Raw genomic sequence first — 23,294 nt, 5'->3', positions numbered from 1 at the left:
TAAACCCAGTCCTTGATGCGGAACGAAGAGGTTGGATTTGGAGAAGTCCCAGGGGAGGAGGTGTGGGAGGCAGAGTGAGTATTTATTGAGCGCTTACTGTGTGCAGAGCACAATACTGAGCACTTGGAAGAGTACAACAGACATATTCCCTGCCCGGTCCATTCCCTGCCATTCCTGAGACTTTTCCATGGGGACGGAGTCCGGTTTTGACCAGCATGGCCTAGTGAATAGAGCACAGGCCTTAGAGTCAGAAGGACCTGGATTCGAATGCTGCCTCCACCACTTGTCTGCTATCTTACCTTGGACAAGTCGCTTCACTTCTCTGGGCCTTAGTTATCTCATCTCTAAAATGGGGATTAAGACTGGGAGCCCCATGTGGGACAGGGACTGTGTCCATTGATTTGCTTGGATCCAACCCAGTGCTTAGCAGTGCCTGGCACATGGAAACACCCAACGAATGCCACAGTTATTATTATTGTTACTACCAAAACTCATATTCTGAGTGCAAGTGAGGGGTAGAAGCTTTTCTGTGATACGCAGCTTGGGACTCCAGAATTCACTCCGTGAAGGGCCACTTGAGAAAGCTTCTTTCTCTTCGGCATAAAGTGCTCAGATCATTAAAGAAGTCACTTCCTGAAGTCTGTTTAAAAGACTTACCACTGTCGGTGCCTTCTTCTTCTTCTTCAAATGCTGCTGAGTCATTTCCAACCCAGAGCGACTCCATGGACACCCCCTCTTCAGAACATCCCATCTTCTGTCACAAAGTCATTCTGGTATGTGTTTCTGTAGAGTTTTCTTGGTAGAGATACGGAAGTGGTTTACCATTGCCTTCCACGCAGTAAATTCTTCAGTCTCGGCCGTTGTCTTTGATCAGCATTTTGATCACTTGATCTTCCGGCTTTGACTCTTTCCCATGCTGCACAGGTGAATCGACTTTGACGCTTTGGCTTAGTAATATTAATAATTATTATTATTATGGTATTTGTTAAGTGCTTACTATGTGCCAAGCACCGTTCTAAGCGCTAGGTAGTTACAAGGTAGTTGGGTTGTCCCAAGTGGGGCTCACAGTCTTCATCCCCATTTTGCAGAGGAGGTAACTGAGGCACAGAGAAGTTAAGTGGCTTCCCTAAGGTCACCCAGTTGACAAGTGACGGAGCCGGGCTTAGACCTTTCCATTCTGGGTAGCCCTATGTGGCACAGCTCCACGCTTCATCAGCGCACACAAACTCTCCTGCCACGATAAGGCATAGATTCATAGGAGAGATTGGTGCCTTAAAGGATGCTTATTTCCTACTATAGAGAGATTCTGGAAGAGGAGTCAGTTTGGTCTGCAGAAACGCTGGAGAGCGAAGTCTTAAAATATAATAGCTATGTTTAGCGGAGAATGTAAGTATCTGAGCAGAGTGGATTGGCCTCAACCACTCCTGGTTGAGGTTCCTGTGAGCCTGTGGGTGTTACTACGTGAAACGGAAGCGTAGGCCTTTTCCGCCAAGATATTTCGTTGCCGTGGTCTCAAGTAGTCCCTTTGGCGACTGCTTTTAGGGTGCGGTGACCACATCCACAGGATTTCGGCCGGGCAAACGGTGTGAAGGAATGAATGGTGTTCCACGTGGACAGCCGGGGAGGGGTGGTGGGTGGCGGTGACTGAGACAGGAAGATGGGGGTAGTGTTCGCTGTTAGCGTTCTGGGGATGGGAATGACCTCAGAGAGGGGAAGTCAGAGGAAACGAGAGGGAAGAATTGACAGAGTGAAGAGCGAGGTTAGGAGGTGATGTCAAAGGGAAACCAACCAAAGGAGAAGCCATCAGTCCTATTTACTCTCCTTTTAGACCGTGAGCCCATCGTTGGGCAGGGATTGTCTCTATCTGTTGCCAAATTGTACATTCCAAGCGCTTAGTACAGTGCTCTGCACACAGTAAGCGCTCAATAAATACGATTGAATGAATGAATTTACTCAGCACCTACTATTATTGCTGTTAATAGTAATAATAATAATAGTAGGGAATGTGTCTGTTTATTGTTATATTCCCAAGCACCTACTACAATGCTCTGCACACAGTAAATGCTCAATAAATAAGATTGAATGAACGAATAATAATGATGGTGGTGTTTAAATGCTTACTATGTGCCAGGCACTGTACTAAGCACTGAGGTAGATACTAATTAAGTTGGACACAATCCCTGTCCCACATTAGACTCGAAAGTCTTAACCCCCATTTTATAGATGAAATAACTGAGATACAGAGAAGTGACTTGCCCAACATGACATAGCAGACAAGAGGAGGAGCTGGGATTAGAACTCAGGTCCTTCTGACTCCCAAACCCAGAAAGTGCAATAGAGTTAGTAGTTAGAATCCTTACCCTCACAAAGCTTACGTCTTAGTGAGAGGGAGACCGTAAAAAAATTGACTTGAAATTTAAAATGATTTAAATTTGAGAAGCAGTGTGGCTTAGGATAGAGCACAAGCCTAGGAGTCAGAGGACCTGGGTTCTAAGCACGGCTCCGCCACTTGTCTGCTGTGTGACTCGGGTAAGTCACTTCTCTGTTCCTCAGTTACCTCATCTGTAAAATGGGGATTAAGGCTGCGAGCCCCATGTGGGACAAGGACTGTGTCCAATTTGACTAGTTTGTCTCTACCACAATGCTTAGTGCTTAATAATAATAATAATACTGATGGTATGAGTTAAGCGCTTACTATGTGCCAAGCACTGTTCTAAGCACTGGGGGCAGGGGGATATAAGGTAATCAGGTTGCCCACTTGGAGCTCACAGTCTTAATCCCCATTTTACAGATGAGATAACTGAGGCACAGAGAGGTTAAGGGACTTGCCCAAAGTCACCCAGCTGACAAGTGGCAGAGCCGGGATTAGAACCCATGACCTATGATGACTCCCAAGCCGGGCTCTTTCCTCTGAGCCATGCTGCTTCTCTGAAGCACCAGACCCCATCCTGGCTAGAGCCAGGAGTCTGACCTGAATCTCCGGAGACATTAGAATGCGTCTTCCTTCATTCATCCCTGATCTTAATCCTTAGCATTTCACTTCCTCCGCCCAAACTCCCTCACCACATTCAACTTCATGTTGCCTTTCCTCCAACGTATTTCTAAGGCCCGGTGACTTTCACGTGGCACGCTGACAACTGGTCATCGGGGTCCTTTTTATTTTTCCAACCCGATTATTCAGATGATTGCCAAAAATGGACCGTAAGGGATTTCTTTCAAAAAAAATCCGCTAGTGAACCCCCTGGTAACTGGTATCAGCATAGTATTTATTTTTGCAGCCAGAACATTCAGTCGATCACAAAAAAATGTACTGTTAGGGATTTCTTTCAAACCTAACCCCAGGTGAGCTACAAACCATTTAGCTGCAACCTGAAAGTTGCGCTAAAATCTCCACCCTTCTTTTCCCCTTTGGCAGTCCTTAGGCAAGTGCGAGAAATCAGTCGTACTATTTATTCTCATTATCTGTGTATATCTATCATTTATTTATTTACCTATTTATTTGTTGCTATAAATGTCAGTCCCCTCACCGCCCCCCCACCACAAGACTGTGAGCTCCATGTGGGCAGGATTGTGTCTATTTGTTGTTATGTTGAACTCTCCGAAGTGTTTAATACAGTGCTTTGCACACAGTAAGCACTCAATAAATACGATTGAATGAATGAGTGTGTGTGTGTGTATGACTGAAAAGGCCAATGTGGGCCCCACCGTTCCAGCCGCACTGTGCACACAAAAAGCCTGAAAGTTGTGTTGCCCTGCTCGATGTTTGCCGGGCCGTTACTGTTTTTGCTCTTGCCGCTTTGTTTCAAGGTTCTGGTGCAATTCCCCCAGCTCTTAGTACAGTGCACTGCACCAAGGTGCTTAATAGATACCGTCATTATTATTAGTACTACTATTCAGGTGGTTCGGAATGGTAGTTTGGAAAAAATTGTGTCTTCCCAGTCAAAGTTTTCAGGGATAAATGTAGACCATCCCTGTCTACATGTCTTCTTTCAAAGGTGCCCCAAGGCTGCAGCACGAGCCATGGAGAGTGGGGTGCAGTCCCCCCTCAAAATCCCTTTCTTAGTGACCCTTATGTTGGTTGCCGGGCATAAATGTATTTCCGTGGTCTTCCCCTCCTTTTTGGGGGAGGGGAGGGGGGTATTTAAGTGCTTACAATGTGCCAGGTATTGTTCTAAGTGCTGGGGTAGATACAAGCTAAATCAGGTTGGACACAGGCCATGTCAAAATGGGGCTCACTTATTCTCCATTTTACAGATGAGGTAACTGAGGCACAGAGAAGGTCATTGTTTCTTGTTTCCTTTCTCTTCCCTCCCCCAAGTACTGGAGCCCCTGTTATGTGACCTTGGTCAGCTTGCTTAATCTCCCTGTGCCTCAGTTTTCTTATCTGTCATATGGGGAGGAAATTTTAGGTCTCCCTTTCTTAGACTGCGAGCCCTTTGTGGGCCAGGGACTGTGCCTAACCTGATTATTTTGCATCTCCCTCAGTGCGCAACACATAGTCAGCACCTACTATCATTAATATAAATGAATAAATTAGGGGATCTGGTTGAAAAGGCCAGCTTTTCACCTTTATTTAAAAATATCCCCTGCTCACACCACCTGTTGAATGCCTCCTTGTTCACTTGGGTAAATTTTAAAGAAATTGCTTTTCTTTTATGACAGCATAATGAGAGTCATAAATCATTCATATTTTCAGTCACGCACCCACCAGATTGCTAAGAAATAATGAATGATGTCATTGTGACAGGCCCTAGTCCCGGATTCAAACTTCAAAGTGTGGTCCTTTATTAATTTGATTAATTGGTTATTATTTATTTAGCAAAGAAGACATGCACGAGGCGTGACAGCCGTGACACTGAGTTTAATCCACCAATAGTGCTTATTGAGTGCCTTCTGAGTTCAGAGCACTCTATTGAGCGCTTGGGAGACTAGGGAAGCAAGGTGGCCTAGTGGATACAGCATGGATAGAGAAGCAGCGTGGCTCAGTGGAAAGAGCCCGGGCTTTGGAGTCAGAGGTCATGAGTTCGAATCCCAGCTCTGCCACTTGTCAGCTGTGTGACTGTGAGCAAGTCACTTAACTTCTCTGTGCCTCAGTTACCTCATCTGTAAAATGGGGATTAAGACTGTGAGCCCCACGTGAGACAACCTGATTCCCCTGTGTCTACCCCAGCACTTAGAACAGTGCTCGGCACATAGTGAGCGCTTAACAAATACCAACATTATTATGGGCTTAGGAGTCAGAAGGACCTAGGTTCTAATCCCGGCTCTACCACTTATCTGCTGTGTGACCTTAGGCAACTCACTTCATTTCTTTGGGATTAAGACTGTGAGCCTCATGTGCGGCAGGGACTGTGTCCAACCTGATAAGCTTATATCTACCCCAGTGCTTAGTACAGTGCCTGGCACATAGTAAGCACTTAACAAATGACACAATTATTATTATTATTATTACAGTTGAGTTAGCAGACATGCATTCCCCCCGCCTGCCTTCAAAGTGCTGACAGTTAAACCGTACACACAATCTTTCAATTGTAGATGAATTGGGGGTAGCTGTTCTGGGATGGTTGCTCCTAAATTAGAGACGGGGTCCCTCAAGGAGTTAAGGGTCTTGCTCCTCCCCTCCCATGAGTCTCTCTCTTGTCAGAGGCCACCTTTGGACACTGCCTTTTTTTAAATGATATTTGTTAAGCATTTACTAGGTGCCAGGCATTGTACTAAGCGCTGGGGTAGATATAAGATAATAATAATCATGGTATTTGTTAGCACTTACTATGTGCAGAGCACTGTTCATTCATTCATTCATTCATTCAATAGTATTTATTGAGCGCTTACTCTGTGCAGAGCACTGTACTAAGCGCTTGGAATGGACAAATCGGTAACAGAGACAGGCCCTGCCCTTTGACGGGTTTACGGTCTAATCGGGGAGACGGACAGACAAGAACAATAGCAATAAATAGAATCTAAGCGCTGGGGTAGATACAGGCTAATCAGATTGTCCCCCGAGGGGTTCACATTTTTTAATCCCCATTTTTACAGATGAAGTAACTGAGGCCCAGAGAAGTTAAGTGACTTGCCCAAAGCCACACAGCCGACAAGTGGAGGAGCCGGCATTAGAACCCCCAACCTCTGACTCCCAAGCCTGTGCTCTTTCCACTAAGCCACGCTGCTTCTCATAATAATAATGATGGTGCGCTTACTATGTGCCAAGCACTGTTCTAAGCGCTGAGGTAGACACGAGGTGATCAGGTTATCCCACTTGGGGCTCACGATCTTAATCCCCATTTTACAGAGGAGGTAACAGGCACAGAGAAGTTAAGTGACTTGCCAAAGCCACACAGCCAACAAGTGGTGGAGCCAGAATTAGAATCCACAACCTCTGACTCCTAAGCCCGTGCTCTTTCCACTAAACCATGCTGCTTCTCCAAGATAATCCAAGCATCTCCAAGATGCTTCTACAAGATATCAGGATGGACACAGTCCCTGTCCCACATGGAGCTCCCAGTCTTAATTCCCATTTTACAGATGAGGGAACTGAGGCCCAGAGAGGTTAAGTGACTTTCCCAAGGTCACACAGCAGAGAAGTGATGGGGTCCGGATTAGAACCTGGATCCTTCTGACTCCCAGGCCCGGGCTCTAGCCACTAGGGCATGCCTTGTGCGTGAGCCTTGAGCCCTCAGTAGTTGCTCAGAGATACTGCGTCTCTTATCTCAGTCCTGTGGGTCTGAATGATAATGATAAATATGGCATTTGTTAAGTGCTTACTATGTGCTAAGCACTGTTCTAAGTGCTGGGTTAGATACAGGTGGGAGACAGTCCCTGTCCCCTATGTCCAAGTGGGAAGTAGAACAGGTGTTGCATTCTGCTTCGGAGTCAGAGGGCATGGCTTCGAATCCCGGCTCTGCCACTTGGCAGCTGTGTGACTGTGGGCAAGTCACTTAACTTCTCTGTGCCTCAGTGACCTCATCTGTAAAATGAGGATTAACTGTGAGCCTCACGTGGGACAACCCGATGACCCTGTATCTACCCCAGCGCTTAGAACGGTGCTCTGCACATAGTAAGCGCTTAACAAATACCCTTGGGACAGGTGAGGAAAGTGGTGAGGCCCGGAAAAGTGACTTGACCAAGGTCTCACAGCAGACGCGTGGCAGAGCCAAGATAAAGACCCAGAATTGCTGCCTCCCAGGCCCATGCTCCTTCCACTAGGCCACACTGCCACTGTAATGAAGTGGCTCAGTGGAAAGAACCCGGGCTTGGGAGTCAGAGGTGGTGGGTTCTAATCCTGCTCCGCCAATTGCCAGCTGTGTGACTTTGGGCAAGTCACTTCACTTCTCTGTGCCTCAGTGACCTCATCTGGAAAATGGGGATGACGACTTTGAACCCCACATGGGGACAACCTGATTACCTTGCATCTCCCCCAGCGCTTAGAACAGTGCTTGGCACATAGTAAGCGCTTAACAAATACCATCATTATAAGCAGTTAGTACAGTGCTCTGCACACAGGAAGCACTCAATAAATAGCTCTGCGCACAGTAAGTGCTCAATAAATATGATTGGATGAATGAATGAATGAAGCACTCAATAAATATGATTAAATGAATAAATAATAATAAATATGATTGAATGAATGACCATTGTGACCGCTTAACAAATACCATCATTATTATTATTGTTGTTAAATGCGATCGAAGGAATGGATGAACATAGGAGTGCTAACAAAGGCCATCATTATTATTATTATTACTGTTAAATGCGATCGAAGGAATGAATGGACATAGGAGCGCTAACAAATACCATCATTATTATTATTATTGTTAAATGCGATCGAAGGAATGAATGGACATAGAAACGCTTAACAAATACCATCATTATTATTATTATTGTTAAATGCGATAGAAGGAATGAATGGACATAGGAACGCTTAACAAATACCATCATTATTATTATTATTGTTAAATGCGATCGAAGGGATGAATGGACATAGGAGCGCTTAACAAATACCATCATTATTATTATAATCGTTAAATGCGATCGCAGGAATGAATGGACATAGGAGCGCTAACAAATACCATCATTATTATTATTATTGTTAAATGCGATCGAAGGAATGAATGGACATAGGAGCGCTTAACAAATTCCATCATTATTATTATTATTATTATTATCATTGATAAATATGATTGAATGAACATAGTAAGCACTTCAGAAATACCATTATTATTATTATTATTATTATCATCATCATCATCATTAGAAGCAACATGGCTCAGTGGAAAGAGCTCGGGCTTGGGAGTCAGTGGTCATGGGTTCTAATCCCAGCTGTGCCACTTGCCAGCTTTGTGACCTTGGGCAAGTCACTTAGAGAAGAAGCGTGGCTCAGTGGAAAGAGCCCAGGCTTAGGAATCAGAGGTCATGGGTACTAATCCTGGCTCCGCCACCTGTTAGCTGTGTGACTTTAGGCAAATCACTTCACTTCTCAGGGCCTCAGTTACCGACTGTGAGCCTCAGGTGGGACAACCTGATGACTCCGTATCTCCCCCAGCACTTAGAACGGTGCTCTGCACATAGTAAGCGCTTAACAAATACCAACATTATTATTATTATTCGCTGGGCCTCAGTTTCCTTATCTGTAAAATGAGGATTAAAACTGTGAGCCCCACGAGGGACAACCTGATCACCTTGTATTCCCCTCCCAGCGCTTAGAACAGTGCTTGGCACATAGTAAGCGCTTAACAAATATTATTATCATTATCGGGCCAGTCACTTAACTTCTCTGTGCCTCAGTTCCCTCATCTGTAAAATGGGGATTAAGACTGCGAGCCTCAGGTGGGACAACCTGATTATCCTGTATCTCCCCCAGTGCTTAGAACAGTGCTTGGCACATAGTAAGCGTTTAACAAATACCAACATTATTATTATTATTATTATTCGCTGGGCCTCAGTTACCTTATCTGTAAAATGAGGATTCAAACTGTGAACCCCCACGAGGAACAACCTGATCACCTTGTATTCCCCTCCCGCTGCTTAGAACAGTGCTTGGCACATAGTAAGCGTTTAACAAATACCAACATTATTATTATTATTATTATTATTCGCTGGGCCTCAGTTACCTTATCTGTAAAATGAGGATTCAAACTGTGACCCCCACGAGGGACAACCTGATCACCTTGTATTCCCCTCCCGCTGCTTAGAACAGTGCTTGGCACATAGTAAGCGCTTAACAAATATTATTATTATTGTTATTATTATTATTATCATCACTGTTAGGGAAGCTTTGACCGGCTTGGGGATGGGGGCGTGGCCAGGGCTGACGTGGGGGGAGGGGTGGGAATTGGGGGCGTGGCCAGGCGATGACGTCCCCCGGGAGGGCGGGGATCGGAGGAGGGCGGGCCTCGGGGGGCGGGGCCTCATTTGCATATTAATGAGCGGTCCCTCCGCCCTGCCGCATTTTCGGAGGGACCGACCGAGGACCGGCCCTGGGAGCCAAGGCGCTCGCAGCCTCGCGGGGAGGAGGAAGGGTGTCGGCGACATGTCGGGCAGGGACACCCGCCAGGGACTGTCGGCTCCCGACGGCCAGGTTTGCATCCGGACTTTCAAGGAGCAGATGCACCTGGAGCTGGAGCTCCCGAGGGCGTCGGGGAAGCGGCCCACCTCCCCCAAGATCTCCCCGAGGAGCTCCCCCAGAAACTCGCCCTGCTTCTTCAGGAAGCTGCTGGTCAACAAGAGCATCCGCCAGAGGAGGCGTTTCACCGTGGCACATACGTGGTAAGACTCCCCCCCTTCCAACCCCACCCCCCCAAAATAATAATGTCGGTATCTGTTAAGCGCTCACTATGCTCTGCTCTAAAAGCTGGGGTAGACCCAGGGGAATCGCGTTGTCCCACGTGGGGCTCACAGTCTTCATCCCCATTTTCCAGATGAGGTCACCGAGGCACAGAGAAGTGAAGCGACTTGCCCCCCAGTCACACAGCTGGCAAGTGGCGGAGTCGGGATTCGAACCCGTGACCTCTGACTCCAGAGGCCCGGGCTCTTTCCACTGAGCCAGGGCCCCACGTGGGACAAGCTGCTTCCCCTAGGTCTGCCCCAGCGCTTAGAACAGTGCTCGGCACATAGTAAGCGCTTAACAAATACCAACATTATTATTCTCTATGATTAAAATAAAGAAACTCAGCCCGCAGGACCGGCCGGGTAACTGTTGAGCGCCCACTGTGTGCGGAGCGTTGGGCTTAATAATAACAATGATGATAGTATTTATTAAGCGCTGGGGTAGATGCATGGTGATCGGGTTGTCCCACGTGGGGCTCCCAGTCTTAACCCCCCTTTTTACAGAGAAATAAATGGTGGTATCTGTTAAGCGCTTACTATGTGCAAAGCACTGTTCTAAGCACTGGGGGATACAAGGTGATCAGGTTGTCCCACGGGGGGCTCACAGTTTTAATCCCCATTTGACAGATGAGGTCACTGAGGCCCAGAGATGTGAAGTGGCTTGCCCAAGGTCACGCGGCTGACAGGTGGCAGATCCGGGATTAGAACCCACCACCTTTAACTCCTAAACCCGTGCTCTTGCCACTGAGCCACGCTGCTTCTCGTAGCAATGGTATTTGTTAATAATTACTTCTTAAGCGCTTCCTCTGTGCCAAGCACTGTACTGAGCGCTGGGGGAGATGTGATCAGGTTGTCCCACCGGGGGGGCTCCCAGACTTAACCCCCGTTTTTACAGGTGAGGTCACTGAGGCCCAGAGGAGTGAAGTGGTTCGCCCAAGGTCACACAGTAGACAAGTGGTGGAGGCGGGATTAGAATCCACAACCTCTGACTCCCAAGCCCGGACTCGATGAACTGAGCCACGCTTGGAAGAAAGGGAGGGTTTGATGTTGAGCTAGAGGGGACGGGGGGGGGGGGGGGCAGTGCTGTTTCCCCTGTTTTGGGGGGGCTCCTCGGATATCCACTTGGCCGTCGCTTCAACTGGCAGAGATGGGGGGTGGGAGAGGGTCTGGGAACGCACATGGACTTTTGGGGTCACCCCCACCCCTGCCTTCAACGCAGGGAGGATCTCAGGGATGGAGAGAGACAGAGATTCAGAGAGAGACAGAGACTGACGGAGAGAGGGTGAGAGACAGAGACCTGGAGCCACAGAGACAGAGGCTGAGAGGCAGAGACAGAGAGAGACACTGAGCTGGAGAGAGACAGAGACAGAATCCTAGAAAGAGACAGAGCCCGAGAGAGTCGGACACCTACAGAGAGAGATTGAGCCAGAGAGACAGAGACTGAGTCAGAGACAAAGAGGGTCAGAGATCTACAGAGAAACAGAGCCAGAGCCGAGAGAGACAGAGCCCAAGAGACACAGAGACCTACAGAGAAAGAGATTGAGCCAGAGAAAGAGACAGAGAGACAGTGACTGAGACTGGGAGAGAGATTAACCCAAAGAGACACAGAGAGACAGAGATTTACAGAGAGACTGAGCCCGAGAGAGATTGAGCCAGAGAAAGAGACTGAGCCAGAGACAAAGAGGGTCAGAGATCTACAGAGGAAGAGACAGAGACTGAGAGAGACAGAGCCCGAGAGACACAGAGACCTACAGAGAGAGATTGAGCCAGAGAAAGGGACAGAGAGACCGTGACTGAGACCGGGAGAGAGATTCACCCAAAGAGACAGAGACAGAGAGAGTCAGAGATCTACAGAGACTGAGCCAGAGAAAGAGACAGAAAGACAGTGACCAGAGAGACAGTGACTGAGACCAGGAGAGAGATTCATCCAAAGAGACAGAGAGAGACAGAGGGAGTCAGAGATCTACAGAGAGAGACTGAGCCCGAGAGAGAGATTGAGCCAGAGAAAGAGACAGAGACTGAGAGAGAGAGAAACATCCTGAGAGACACAGGACCCAAGAGAGACAGAGACCTACAGAGAGAGACCTAGCCAGAGAAAGAGACAGAGACTGAGAGAGACAGTGATTGAGACCGAGAGAGATTCACACAGAGACAGGCCCAGAGAGACAGAGAGAGACAGAGCCCGAGAGAGTCAGAGAGCTAGAGAGAGAGACTAAGCTCGAGAGAGAGATTGAGCCAGAGAAAGGGACAGAGACTGTGACTGAGACCGAGAGATTCACCCAGAGAAAGAGACAGAGACTGAGAGAGAGGGAGCCTGGGAGAGACGGAGCCCTAGAAGGAGTCAGAGACTTACAGAGAGAGACTGAGCTCGAGAGAGATTGAGCAAGAGAAAGAGACTGAGAGAGGCAGAGAGAGACAGTGATTGAGACCGAGAGAGATCCACCCAGAGAAAGAGACAGAGACAGAGAGATATAGCCTGGGAGAGACAGAGCCCTAGAGAGAGACAGAGTCTGAGATGTAGTTAGAGACAGAGAGAGACAGGGACAGAGCCCGAGAGAGACAGAGACCTACAGAAAAAGACTGAGCCTGAGAGAAATTCTGCCAGAGAGAGCGAGACGGTGACTGAGACCGAGAGAGATTCACCCAGAAAAGAGACAGAGACTGAGAGAGATAGACCCTGGTAGAGACATTGCCCAAGAGAGAGACAGAGCCCCAGGGAGATTCAGTTGGAGAAAGAGACAGAGAGAGACAGAGACAGAGAGAGAGTGATAGAGCCCGAGGGAGTCAGAGACCTACAGAAAGAGGCTGAGACCAAGAGAGAGAGATTCAGCCAGAGAAAGAGACAGAGAGACTGAGAGACAGACACAAAGCCCAAGAGAGACAGAGACCTACAGAGAGAGACTGAGCCAGAGAGACAGAGACAGTGACTGCGACCGAAAGAGATTCACCCAGAGAAAGAGACAGAGAGTGAGAAAGATAGAGCCTGGGAGAGACAGAGCCCTAGAGAGAGACAGAGAGAGAGACAGAGACAGACAGGACTGAGTGACTGAGAGGGGCAGACACAGAGACCTACAGAGAGGCAGACAGAGATGGAGAGAGACAGAGCCCGAGAGAGTCAGAGACCTGCCGAGAGACACGGTTCCCTAGAGAGACAGACATCGAGAGAGTTAGAGACCTAAAGATAGAGACCGACACCTACCGTGAGAGACAGAGACCTATGGAGAGAGACTGAGATAGGCAGAGATAGAGAGGGATAGAGGCCGAGAGAGACTGAGTTCTAGAGAGACAGAGACTTGCAGTTAGAGACTGAGACCTACAGTGAGAGACAGAGACCAAAAGAACCAGAGAGAGAGGCCGAGATCCAGAGAGAGTCAGAGACCGAGAGAGAGACCTAGAAGGAGAAAGACCTATGGAGGGAGGCAGAGACTGAGAGAGACAGATCATATGAGAGATAATAATAATCATGGTATTTATTAAGAGCTTACTATGTGCCAGGCATTGGGGTGGGTACAAGCAAATTGGGTTTTACCTTAGGGGGAGACCCAGTGAGTTTGGGCTTTAGTCACCTGGAGGCTTTTGGGAGAAGGGAGGGTTCAGCCAAGTGAGATGAAGCGAGGGAATGAAGAAAAGCCATTCATTCGAGCGTATTTGTTGAGAGTTTACTGTATGCAAAGCACCACACTAAGCGCTTGGGAGAGTACAATATATGGAAACCGAGGGAGGAGATGGGGTGGAATCTGTAACTGGAGATGGAGACCGAGAGAGAGGCAGAGAGACAGAGAGAGAGAGCACCCCGGTTTGGGCACTCCTCACTCTAGTGTTTGTTGTTTTATCCCCAGGAGGTATCATTTAATGCAGAGGGTGGAATGATGCTCTGCCTGATCTGGGGTACATCAGACCCGGAGGGATTTACCTGTGGAGAGAGTGTTGGATAGCCTTAGAGTCAGGGAGGTGGCTCTCTGAGCTGCTTCCCCTATTTGAACCTGTCATTAGGAAAACTCGGCTCTGCTATCGTTTTATTTCCTTAACATCTTCCCCCTCATCATTTCCACTTCATCTTCATTTGTGCCCGGGTCATTTCTCTTGGACCCGCAAGACCTTGAATTTGCGACTTCGGCCTCACCGTTATTGGGAGCCAGCCAAGGGCAAGGGAGAGGGGCTTCTCCCTCTGAAGGGGAAGGGCGGGAAATGAGAATTTCCCCCCAGAGGTTTCTGGCTGCCATTATCAAATCGCAGACTCAAAATGCATTTGGGAATTTGGGGGAAGAGCAGGAAGCCATTGGGATTTAGAACTTCCCGAGAAGAGAATGAGCACCCGCGTTCCTCAGTGGCTGTTGGCAGTGACTGCAGAGGGGGCCGTGGGCCAGTTCGGAAATCTGACGGAAGGAAAATGAAAACTGCAGCCGGCCCAACTTTAACGGAGAGAGCGGGGAGGCCGGGTGGACGGAAGTTTACGGGGGTGGGCGTTCTGATGTCTCTGAGACGTTAAGCGTACCCTTCCAAATCAGTCTTCCCCGGCTTCAGAGATAGGTGTCTCTGCCAGTGGCCATTTGGGTCACACAGGGTCTCTCCCGTCTTGCGGCTTCAGCCGGCTCCTGGTCCCTGCTCGGATGCCTTTTCACTTGGCCCCGCGTCTTCTGATTTTGGATCCTGTGTTTTGCCCTCTCCCGCTGCACCATGGATTGATAGATTAAAATTAGCTCTGCTCCGCTGCAGCCTGCTGTTCAGGGAGACACAGTATAATTAGCAAACGGAGGCATACTTTGATTAAACACGGGAGACGTTAGGCGGGACTCTTTTAATAGAATACTTTGGGCATAAAAATTCTCTCTCTTTCCTTGATGACCTAAAAACCGATTGTGATGAATTTGTTCACTTCCGCTATTCATTCGGTTACGGCCCTGCTACGACCCTCCTGGTATGTGTATCTTTTTCTAATGTACCAATAATAACTTTCCTAGAAAAGGAAGGTTTTCCATAGAAGGGTAGATGAGATAAGCATCTAATTATTCCATTTCTATGGGGTCAGAGTGTTTCCAGGTGATTTGTTGAACTGTCTAGCTGAACAGGAAGATGGGTAGGCGTTTGGCTAAACAGTTATTAGGGAAACACCTAGCTGCGATTCTGTGGTTAAACAGCCCTCAGATGCATTCCTTTAATCAGTATTTTGACCAGGGGCAAAGCATTGTGGTGATTTTAATCAGCCGATTTTCAACAGAGGAAATTGAACTGGATCTCTGCGAACATAATGGTTTCAGTCAGGTGAAAGCATTCCGATCGGCTCAGATTATCGGCAGCTTTCAGGGGCATTTTAAAGAGAACCACCATTATTTGACGCAGGTGACGGTTTTCTGTCTTTCTTCGAAATCAATCCACTGGGGCCTGGATTACCATTTGTGTTAATCTCCTGTCAGGCAGAAAATTTAAGGCTGTTCCATAATGGACCACACTTCCCTCAGGATCAGGAGGGCCGAGGCAAGTTCAGGAAAGGACGATGAGTAGATGTTAGCCGGAGAGGCCGAGGGAATCAATCGGTCAGATTCACGGATAAATGAACTTTGTTGTCTTAATCTAAAAATGAGAAAAATCCACTATTTTTTTTTGGGGGGGGGGTCTAGGTATGTAAATATTGAACTCAACCCTTTCACCGTCAAATGTAAGAAGAACTTGAAATATAGTGTTTGATTTCTACCTCACGACGACTCCCGGGTGCCTACTGCCGGTTCAGTGCTCTGAGCCCCTCGGGTGCTCACCAACACACCTTCTCTTGATACAGTGCTCTGAAACTCTTGGGTGCTCACCAGCACACCCACTCCTAGGTATTATTCTCTGATTGCTGCCTCCGTCTGGGACAGCGGACGCTCAGTAATGCACGCACTTCTGGGACAGTACTCAGAATAATAATAATTATTATGGTATTTAAGCACTTACTATGTGCCAGGCACTGTACTAAGCGCTGGGATCTCTTGGGTGCTTACCAACGGGTCCATTCCCAGGACAGTGCTCTGAAACTGTGGAGGCTCATCATGCCATTTTGGGTCCAGAGCTGCTCAGCAAATACTTGTTGATAGACATATCAAATGACTCGTAGGAATTCACCTTATAAAACGGTATTTGACACTTGATCTGCTGCTTCCCTTTTCTCCATTCCAGAAGATCTTTAAGCCTTTATATCTTTTGTTTAGCCCCGAGATCTATTCCATGCCCACTCTGTGGAGCTATGCTTTCGGAGGTCATTTTTTCCACGCAGCCATTAGAATTTTCTGGGGTAAATTTCTTTTTGCTTACATAAGTGTTCAGTTTTCTTTGATCTGTGAAAAATGGGTAGTCATTAATTAAGACTGGCATCTTCAGAAGTTGATATTTAAGTTGGAAATAGATGTGCCCGATTTTTTTTTTTTTAAAACGGGTTATTATTCTCACATAAAAGTCAATCTTCTTTCCGTGAGTCTGAGCCATTATGATTCTTGTTTGGAAGTGAAACTAATCCTTGTGTGGAAATTAAACACTCCAGAGGGGGCAGTTTTAGTCCAGCTCTTCGAACTGGTGTTTATCTCTCTAATTATTTGAAGATCTTTGGTTCATTGTCGCCCGTGGAAGTTTTCACATAGATCACTGTCAGATGGGCCCGTTTGTTTTGTTGATACAGCTAAATTCATTAAATTTTATTTATTGAGCACTTACTGTGTGCAGAGCACTGTGCTAAGTGCTTGGGAGAGTAGAACAGACACATTCCCTACCCACAAACAGGGTAGGCTAATGACAACCTGTTAGACTTCAAGTGGTCAATCAATGCAGCAGGGAACATGTTGACCAACTCTGCTGTACTCTCCCAAGCCCTTAGAACAGTGCTCTGCACACAGTTAGTGCTCAATAAATGCCATTGATTGACTCATGCTATTTACTGAGGTCCTACAGTGCTAAGTGTTTGGGATAGGGCATAAACCTCCACTCTGATCAATTAGTGGTATTTACTACGCACTTAACATATGCAGAACTCTGATCATTATGATAATTGTAGTATTTGTGCTTACTATGTGCCGGGCAGAGCACTGTGATGGTTATAAGCAAATCGGGTCAGACAGTCTCTTTTGCACATCACAGTCTTAATCCCCAATTTCCAGATAAGGTAACTGAGGTCCAGAGAAGTGAAGTGACTTGCCTAAGATCACATCACAGATAAGTAGAGGAGTGGGATTAGAACCCAGATCCTTCTGACTTCCAGGCCCCTGCACTATCGTTTAGGCCATGCTGCTTCTCTGTTGATTGGTCCCAGTCTTTGGCCTCTAAGCAGATCCCTCTCTGTGCCAAAAAACGATACACCTGTCCTATTTACCCAGATCTCCGGACAGGGAGATCCGTCCCAGTATCCTCTCTTCTGTCTGACCTGAATCCCCCAGGCTGTCACAGTTTCAGCCCATTTCCTGGTGTCCTGTCCTCAGGGGAGAGGACGAACTGCCCGTTCCCATCCTTGTTGAGACCATTGTGAAATCGCTGCTCAGCTACATCTGCCCCAGGAGGAACCGGCTAGCATTTCAGTAACGTTTTTTTCTGTTTTTGAAGCTCGAATCTTCCTTGGGGGCCTCCTCTGACTTCTCTCCTCTCCGGGATTGCAGGCTTTCCTTGGGTTGAGGACCGAGGGTAAAGTGTAGAGAACCTCTCTCCACCACTTGCCTGCTGTGTGACATTGGGCAAATCACTTGCTTCTCTGTTCTTCAGTTTCCTCAACTGCAAAATGGGAATTTGATGCCTGCTCTCCCTCCTACTCAGACTCTGAGCCCCATGTGGGTCAGGGTCTGTATTGACTTGTATCAACTCCACTAATTAGAACCCAGGTCCATGCTCTATCCATTATTCATTCATTCAATAGTATTTATTGGGCGCTTACTATGTGCAGAGCACTGTACTAAGCACTTAACACTGTACTAGACCACGCTGCTTAACAAATACCATTTAAAAACAAACCAAAAACAAAAAACAAAGCTGCCTCCCAGTTCCTTCATTCTGACCACCTCCTTGGGTCCTACCATGGTTGGGATAGGTTTGCCAATGACTGTTTGTTACCACCTGGTCGGCTTGTTGCCAACTCTGATTCCTGTATTATTTTTTTAAGCTATTTATTGTTAAGTGCTTACCATATGCCAGGCTCTGTACTGAGCACTGGGGTAGATATAAGCCCCTCAGGTTGGACACAGTCCATGCATGGGGCTCACAGTCTTACTCCCCATTTTACAGATGAGGTAACTGAGGTCCAGAGAAGTGATGCGACTTTCCCGGGCTCACACAGCAGACAAGTGGCGCAGCCGGGCTGAGAATCCGGGTCCTTCTGCCTCCCAGGCCTGGGTTCTATCTAGTGGGTCGTGCCTCTTCTCTGCCTCTACTTCTCTTCTTTTTCTGCCGGCTTAGCACACCTGGTCTTTTATCCTAAGTGGCTTTCCCCACTGCAGTCGTTGGGGCTCAACTCCGTGCTTTGGTTTCTGAGCAATTCGGTTTCCAACTTTGAACTTGGATTCTGTCTTCCAAGTTCCGAAGCTCCTTCTCTGGAGGCCAGGAGGCCACTGCAGGCTTAAGAAGCATGTTATCTGCTCCGTCAGATGAACCTTTTTAAACGGAGGCCAGGGCCTCCCCTGCCTGGCTCGACCCCCGAAAGGTCAATGGACATGCCAGCCCCTCTCATACCGCATCATTGCCTCATGGATGGAGTTGGGAGTCAGGAGGACCTGGATAATCCCCGACTCTGCCACTTATCTGCTGTGTGACCTTGGGCAAGTCACTTAAATTCTCTGTGCTTCAGTTACCTCATCTGTCTATCCCAATTTGCTGGTATCCACCCCAGCGTTCAGTACAAATCCTGGCACATTGTAAGTGTTTAAAAAATACCATTATTATTATCACTGATGCAGTGAGGCCTAGTGGAAAAACTATGCATTTAGTCTCGATTTCATCTGTAAAATGGGGATGAGGCACATTTTCTTACCCTCGGTGTACAACCTGGGAGCTCCAGGTGGGAAGGAGCTGTGTTGCATCTGATTATCTGTATTAATCTCAGCACTTTGCACCTTCAGCCCTTTGGCTGAAAGGAAGAACTTGATAAAGACCATAATTATTACTATTATCAGTACCCTAGCGTTAAGCACAGTGCTTGGCACTAGTAAGAGTGGTACTAATAATGATATTTTGTAAGCATTAGTAAGTGTCTAACACTGTTCTAAGCACTGGGGTTGATAGAAATAAATCAGACTGGACATAGTCCCTCTCCCGTGCGGGGCTCACGGTCTAAGTAGGAGGGAGAACAGGTTTTCAATCCCCATTTTACAGTTGAGGAAACTGAGGTGCAGAGAAGCGAAGTGACTTGCTCCAGGTCACACAGCTGACTTTTCTCAAATGATCAGTGAAAGCTGTGGGTTATTCTGGAGCAGTGATGGGTCTTCTAAAGCCAGGTTGTTTCATACCATCTGGGAGTAAAGAGGTCAGAGTTCAGCTAACTGGGCTAGGTTTAATCTACTTCTTAGTTGCATTTGGGTCTTGGTTCGGCCTCTTAGTCACGGAAAGAATTGTTCTGTGGTTGAAAGCCATGCCTTCATTTCCTCACCTATAAAATGGAGCCAGTGATGTTAGTTCTTGGCCGGCCTAAGGCTTTGAGTGAATCAATCAGTGGTGTTTATGTAGCGCTTACTGTGTGCCAGACACTGAACTAAGCACTGGGGTTGGACACGGTCCCTGACCCACCCACAGCTCACCATCTTAATCCCCATTTTACAGATGAGGAAACTGAGGCACAGAGCAGCAAAGTGACGTCCAGGGTCACACAGCAGACCAAGTGACAGAGCCGGTATTAGAAATGAGGTCTTCTGACTCCTAGGCCCGTGCTCCGTCCACTAGGCCAGACTGCCACAGAGAGCGCAAGCAAGCTGTCTACTTGGTGGACTAGTCAAGAGGCCAGGATCCAACCTGCCTCCCTTCCCTCCTCCCCTGCCAGAGCCCCCTTAATCCAAGCTGTTGGCAATCTTCCAATAGCCAATCTCATTAAAAGTCTTGTTTTTCCGAACTGACCCTGCTCTGGCTGAGCTTTATACCTCTCCAAAATGCCGGCCTACTGGGGGGCCCTCAATAAATAAACAGCCGTGGGCAGGGGTCTGCGAGGACCCCTTGTCATCGCACCTCAGGGGCTCGAGCCAAGGCCTGAGCTGTGAAAATGGAGCAGGACCCACAGGTGTGAAGGCAGGAGGGTTCTGAAGGTCTTGGTCCCAGATGCCCCTAGAACGCTATCCAGACAGCCCACTCGCTGGAGGGAGACATTAATTGGCACCATCGGTGCTGATTTTTCAGAGAAAAACGGTTTAGGAGGTCTCATTAAACGGGACCATTTCCGGAGGGCCGCCTTCCCAAGGCTGCAGAAGAGCGACAACGCAAGTAGTCGGAGCATTAATGAATCGACCTGGAGTTCAGAAAAAGTTCGGTTAGATCTGCCTCTCCACTAAAGGGCTCAGCTAGGGGTTCCCCCCGAACCCTCCCCTCTACCGTACCCCACCAACCCACCCACTCTCCCCTCACTCCAAGCCCTCAGTCTCCCCCCGTCTAATCTTTCCCTGATGAGTTCATGCACCTGCTCCAGCCTCTGTAACCTTGTGTTTCTCGCTCTTCTAGTGCCTCCTCTCCTCAGGCTTTCTTTTTGCGTCATCTGTCAGTCAATCGTATTTATTGATCGCTTACTGGGTACAGAGCACTGTACTAACCATTTGGGAGAGTGCAATACAATAATAAACGGACACATTGCCTGCCCATGATGAACTGTCTCCTTTCTTTCCCTTTCTTTTTGCCCTGGATCCAGATCTCTCATTTATTTCCAGTGGTTTTATGATTACAGCAGTGCCATGGTTCATCCAGCCCAGATTTCTGTCTTCCACCAACCTATCAATTTTATTTACTGAACATTTACTGTGTGCAGGGCACTGTCCTAAATACTTGGGTGAGTATAAAAGAGCAGAGTTGGTAGATCCATTCCCTGCCCACAAACAGCGTAAAGTCTAGTGGGAGAGACAGATATTGATAGAGAGAAATAAAATATGAATGTGGGGGTTAAGTACGGTGGGATGTTGAGCTGCTTTCGGTGTTTGGAGGAACTCTGTGATAGCTGCTTATTCATTCATTCAACTGTATTTATTGAGCGCTTACTGTGTTTAAAGCACTGTACTAAGCTCTCTTGGACATCCTTCCCCAAGGTTTTATGGATTGGACACTGTCAATGTGAAGGGTCCGGTAGCTTAGTACAGTGCCTGCAACATAGTAAGCGCTTAAATGCCACAGTAACAATATTACTTTATTATTATTACTGGCTAGTGAATATGCACTAATCAAGACATGGTACTTAGCGAGGAATTTACAGCCTAATGGAATGCATCTACTGACTCTGTTATATTGTTCTCTCCTAAGCGCTTAGTATGGTGCTTAGCACAAGGTAAGCACTTAACCAGAATACCACAGTTTATCATTATCATTCTGAGGGCCAGGGTGGGGTTCTGGAAAAATCTGGGCACAGGGATAGAAGGCCCAGGGATTAAGCCCCAGCTCTGCCACTTGCCTGTGACCTTGGGAGAGTCGCTTAGCATCTCTGGCCCTCAGTTTCCTCGTCTGTAAAATGGGGAGAAAATTCCCTGCCTCTCTCTACTTCACAGGGATGTCACGAGGACAAAAACGAGATGTTGTGTGAAAACAGTTTGGAAATTGTAGTACCTTCTGAATTCGAGGGGTTTTCTGGTAATGTCACCAGGTCCCTCCCAATCCCACGTTTCATTTTCCCTTTGCCCGGGGTGCTCGGAGGCAAGAGGAGACTTAAAATCAAGGTGGAACAACAAAGATCCACTGTGTGCACAGTTGCAGGTAACCTTTCTCCAAATGACTTGGAGATATTTAAATTAAATTTCACCTTTCATCTCCGTTGCCACCACGGTCGGGCAGGAGGGGAAAACAAAGGAGAGAGCTTATCGTGTCTCTCCTGCCCAAGCCTTCCCCCTTCTCCCAGTTATCACTGCCCGGGAGTCCTGCTAATCAGGAGGTCTCATCTCACAGATTGTGGGATTGGGTTCGGATGCACTGGCATTTCACTGAAAATACCGCTTCCGAAGCAGGCTTAGAAAAGGCAGACAAGAAAAGGCTACTGGACAGTGTGGAGAGTCGGGGGGCATGGGTCTCGATGATAAGCAGCGTGGTCTAGTGGGTAGAGCCCGGGCCTGGGAGTCAGAAGGACTTGAATCCTAATGCCAGTTCTGCCACTTGCCTGCTGTGTGACGTTGGACAAGTTACTTCATTTCTCTGTGCCTTTGTTATGTCACCTGTAAGATGGGGATTGAGATTGTGAGCCCTAGGTGGGACAGGGTCTGTGTTCAACCTGATTAGCTTGTATCTACTCTAGCACTCGGGGCAGTGCCTGGCATATAGTAAGCGCTTAACACATACCACAATGATTACTATTATTATCATGTCGATTGGCGGGCCGAAGTCAGACTGCGATGAGAAAGCCGACAGGTCGACCGGGTCGAGTCCTTTCCACATTTTAGCATTCTTCATTAGCAATTAACTCATTAATTCAGTTGTATTTATTGAGTGCTCCCAGTGTGCACTGTACTAAGTGCTTGGGAAAGTTCAATACAACAATAAATAGTCACATTCCCTGCCCACAGCGGTAAGGTGCTAAGGCATTTCTTTCAACTCTCTCACTTGATAATCCAGCAAAGTTTACTTTGGTCTAAAAACCTTACTTCCTTTCCTCTTGACCTTTTTGAAGTACTCTGAATGATTGGAAAGTGGTGGTGGAGGTGGGGGATGAAAAAGCCCACTTGAATGCAGAATTAGGTAACATATCTATTTAGCATAGATAATGGCAGATTCTAGGTGTTTTTACAGGGTAATTTTAAACTGAATAGAAGGGAAAGAAAAATGTTGTAAAAAATCACTTAGTTATGTAAGAAAGAGAGACTTTAAGGCATTAATGTTGGTGAAATTCACCCAGGCTTGCCTGTGTGACTATGGTAGAATTTGCTAAGTAGATATGTAAAAAATCTAATTCATAGTCTTTTATCATTCTTACATGTTTGATATTATCTGATCATGTAATTTTGCATTGTTTTTATCACTGTTCTGTAGTCTAGGTAGATTGTTTTGATCAGTTTTTTGGATCTGAGGAATGCATTAATCTACATTGTTTCCTATGGGAAAGGAGACTTCCTTGTGCAGTATTCATTCATTCAGTCGTATTTATTGAGCACTTACTGTGTGCAAAGCACTGTACTAAGTGCTTGGGAGAGTATGATATAACAACAAATAGACACATTGCTGCCCACAGTGAGTTCACAGTCTAGAGACAGACATTAATATTAGACTGTAAGCCCGTCAGAGGACAGGGACTGTCTCTGATACCGATTTGTACATTCCAAGCGCTTAGTACAGTGCTCTGCACATAGTAAGCGCTCAAT

General features: G+C 47.2%; 1 protein-coding gene and 1 long non-coding RNA gene across 7 annotated transcripts in view; both read left to right on the top strand.

The window, feature by feature from the left end:
- Positions 1–23,294, top strand: part of PDE4B (phosphodiesterase 4B) — a 294,866-nt gene that overhangs the window by 64,491 nt on the left and 207,081 nt on the right. Inside the window, exon 1 of one of the 6 annotated variants that reach the window (XM_029083422.2) lies at positions 9,449–9,762. The exons of the other annotated variants lie outside the window; for them this stretch is intronic. Coding sequence (XP_028939255.1) covers positions 9,527–9,762 — 236 coding nt within the window. The 5' untranslated portion in view covers positions 9,449–9,526. Of the gene's footprint in view, positions 1–9,448; positions 9,763–23,294 lie in introns of those variants that run through there. 6 annotated transcript variants of the gene reach the window in all.
- LOC114818266 overlaps positions 14,701–23,294 on the top strand; it is a 69,471-nt gene continuing 60,877 nt past the window's right edge. Inside the window, exon 1 of the long non-coding RNA XR_003766119.2 lies at positions 14,701–14,740. This is a non-coding gene — a long non-coding RNA (uncharacterized LOC114818266). The remainder of the gene's footprint in view (positions 14,741–23,294) is intronic.

This window comes from Ornithorhynchus anatinus, chromosome 18 (assembly GCF_004115215.2).
Source record: "Ornithorhynchus anatinus isolate Pmale09 chromosome 18, mOrnAna1.pri.v4, whole genome shotgun sequence".
NCBI classification, from domain to species: domain Eukaryota; kingdom Metazoa; phylum Chordata; class Mammalia; order Monotremata; family Ornithorhynchidae; genus Ornithorhynchus; species Ornithorhynchus anatinus.
This window is presented reverse-complemented; position numbering and strand designations above follow the sequence as displayed.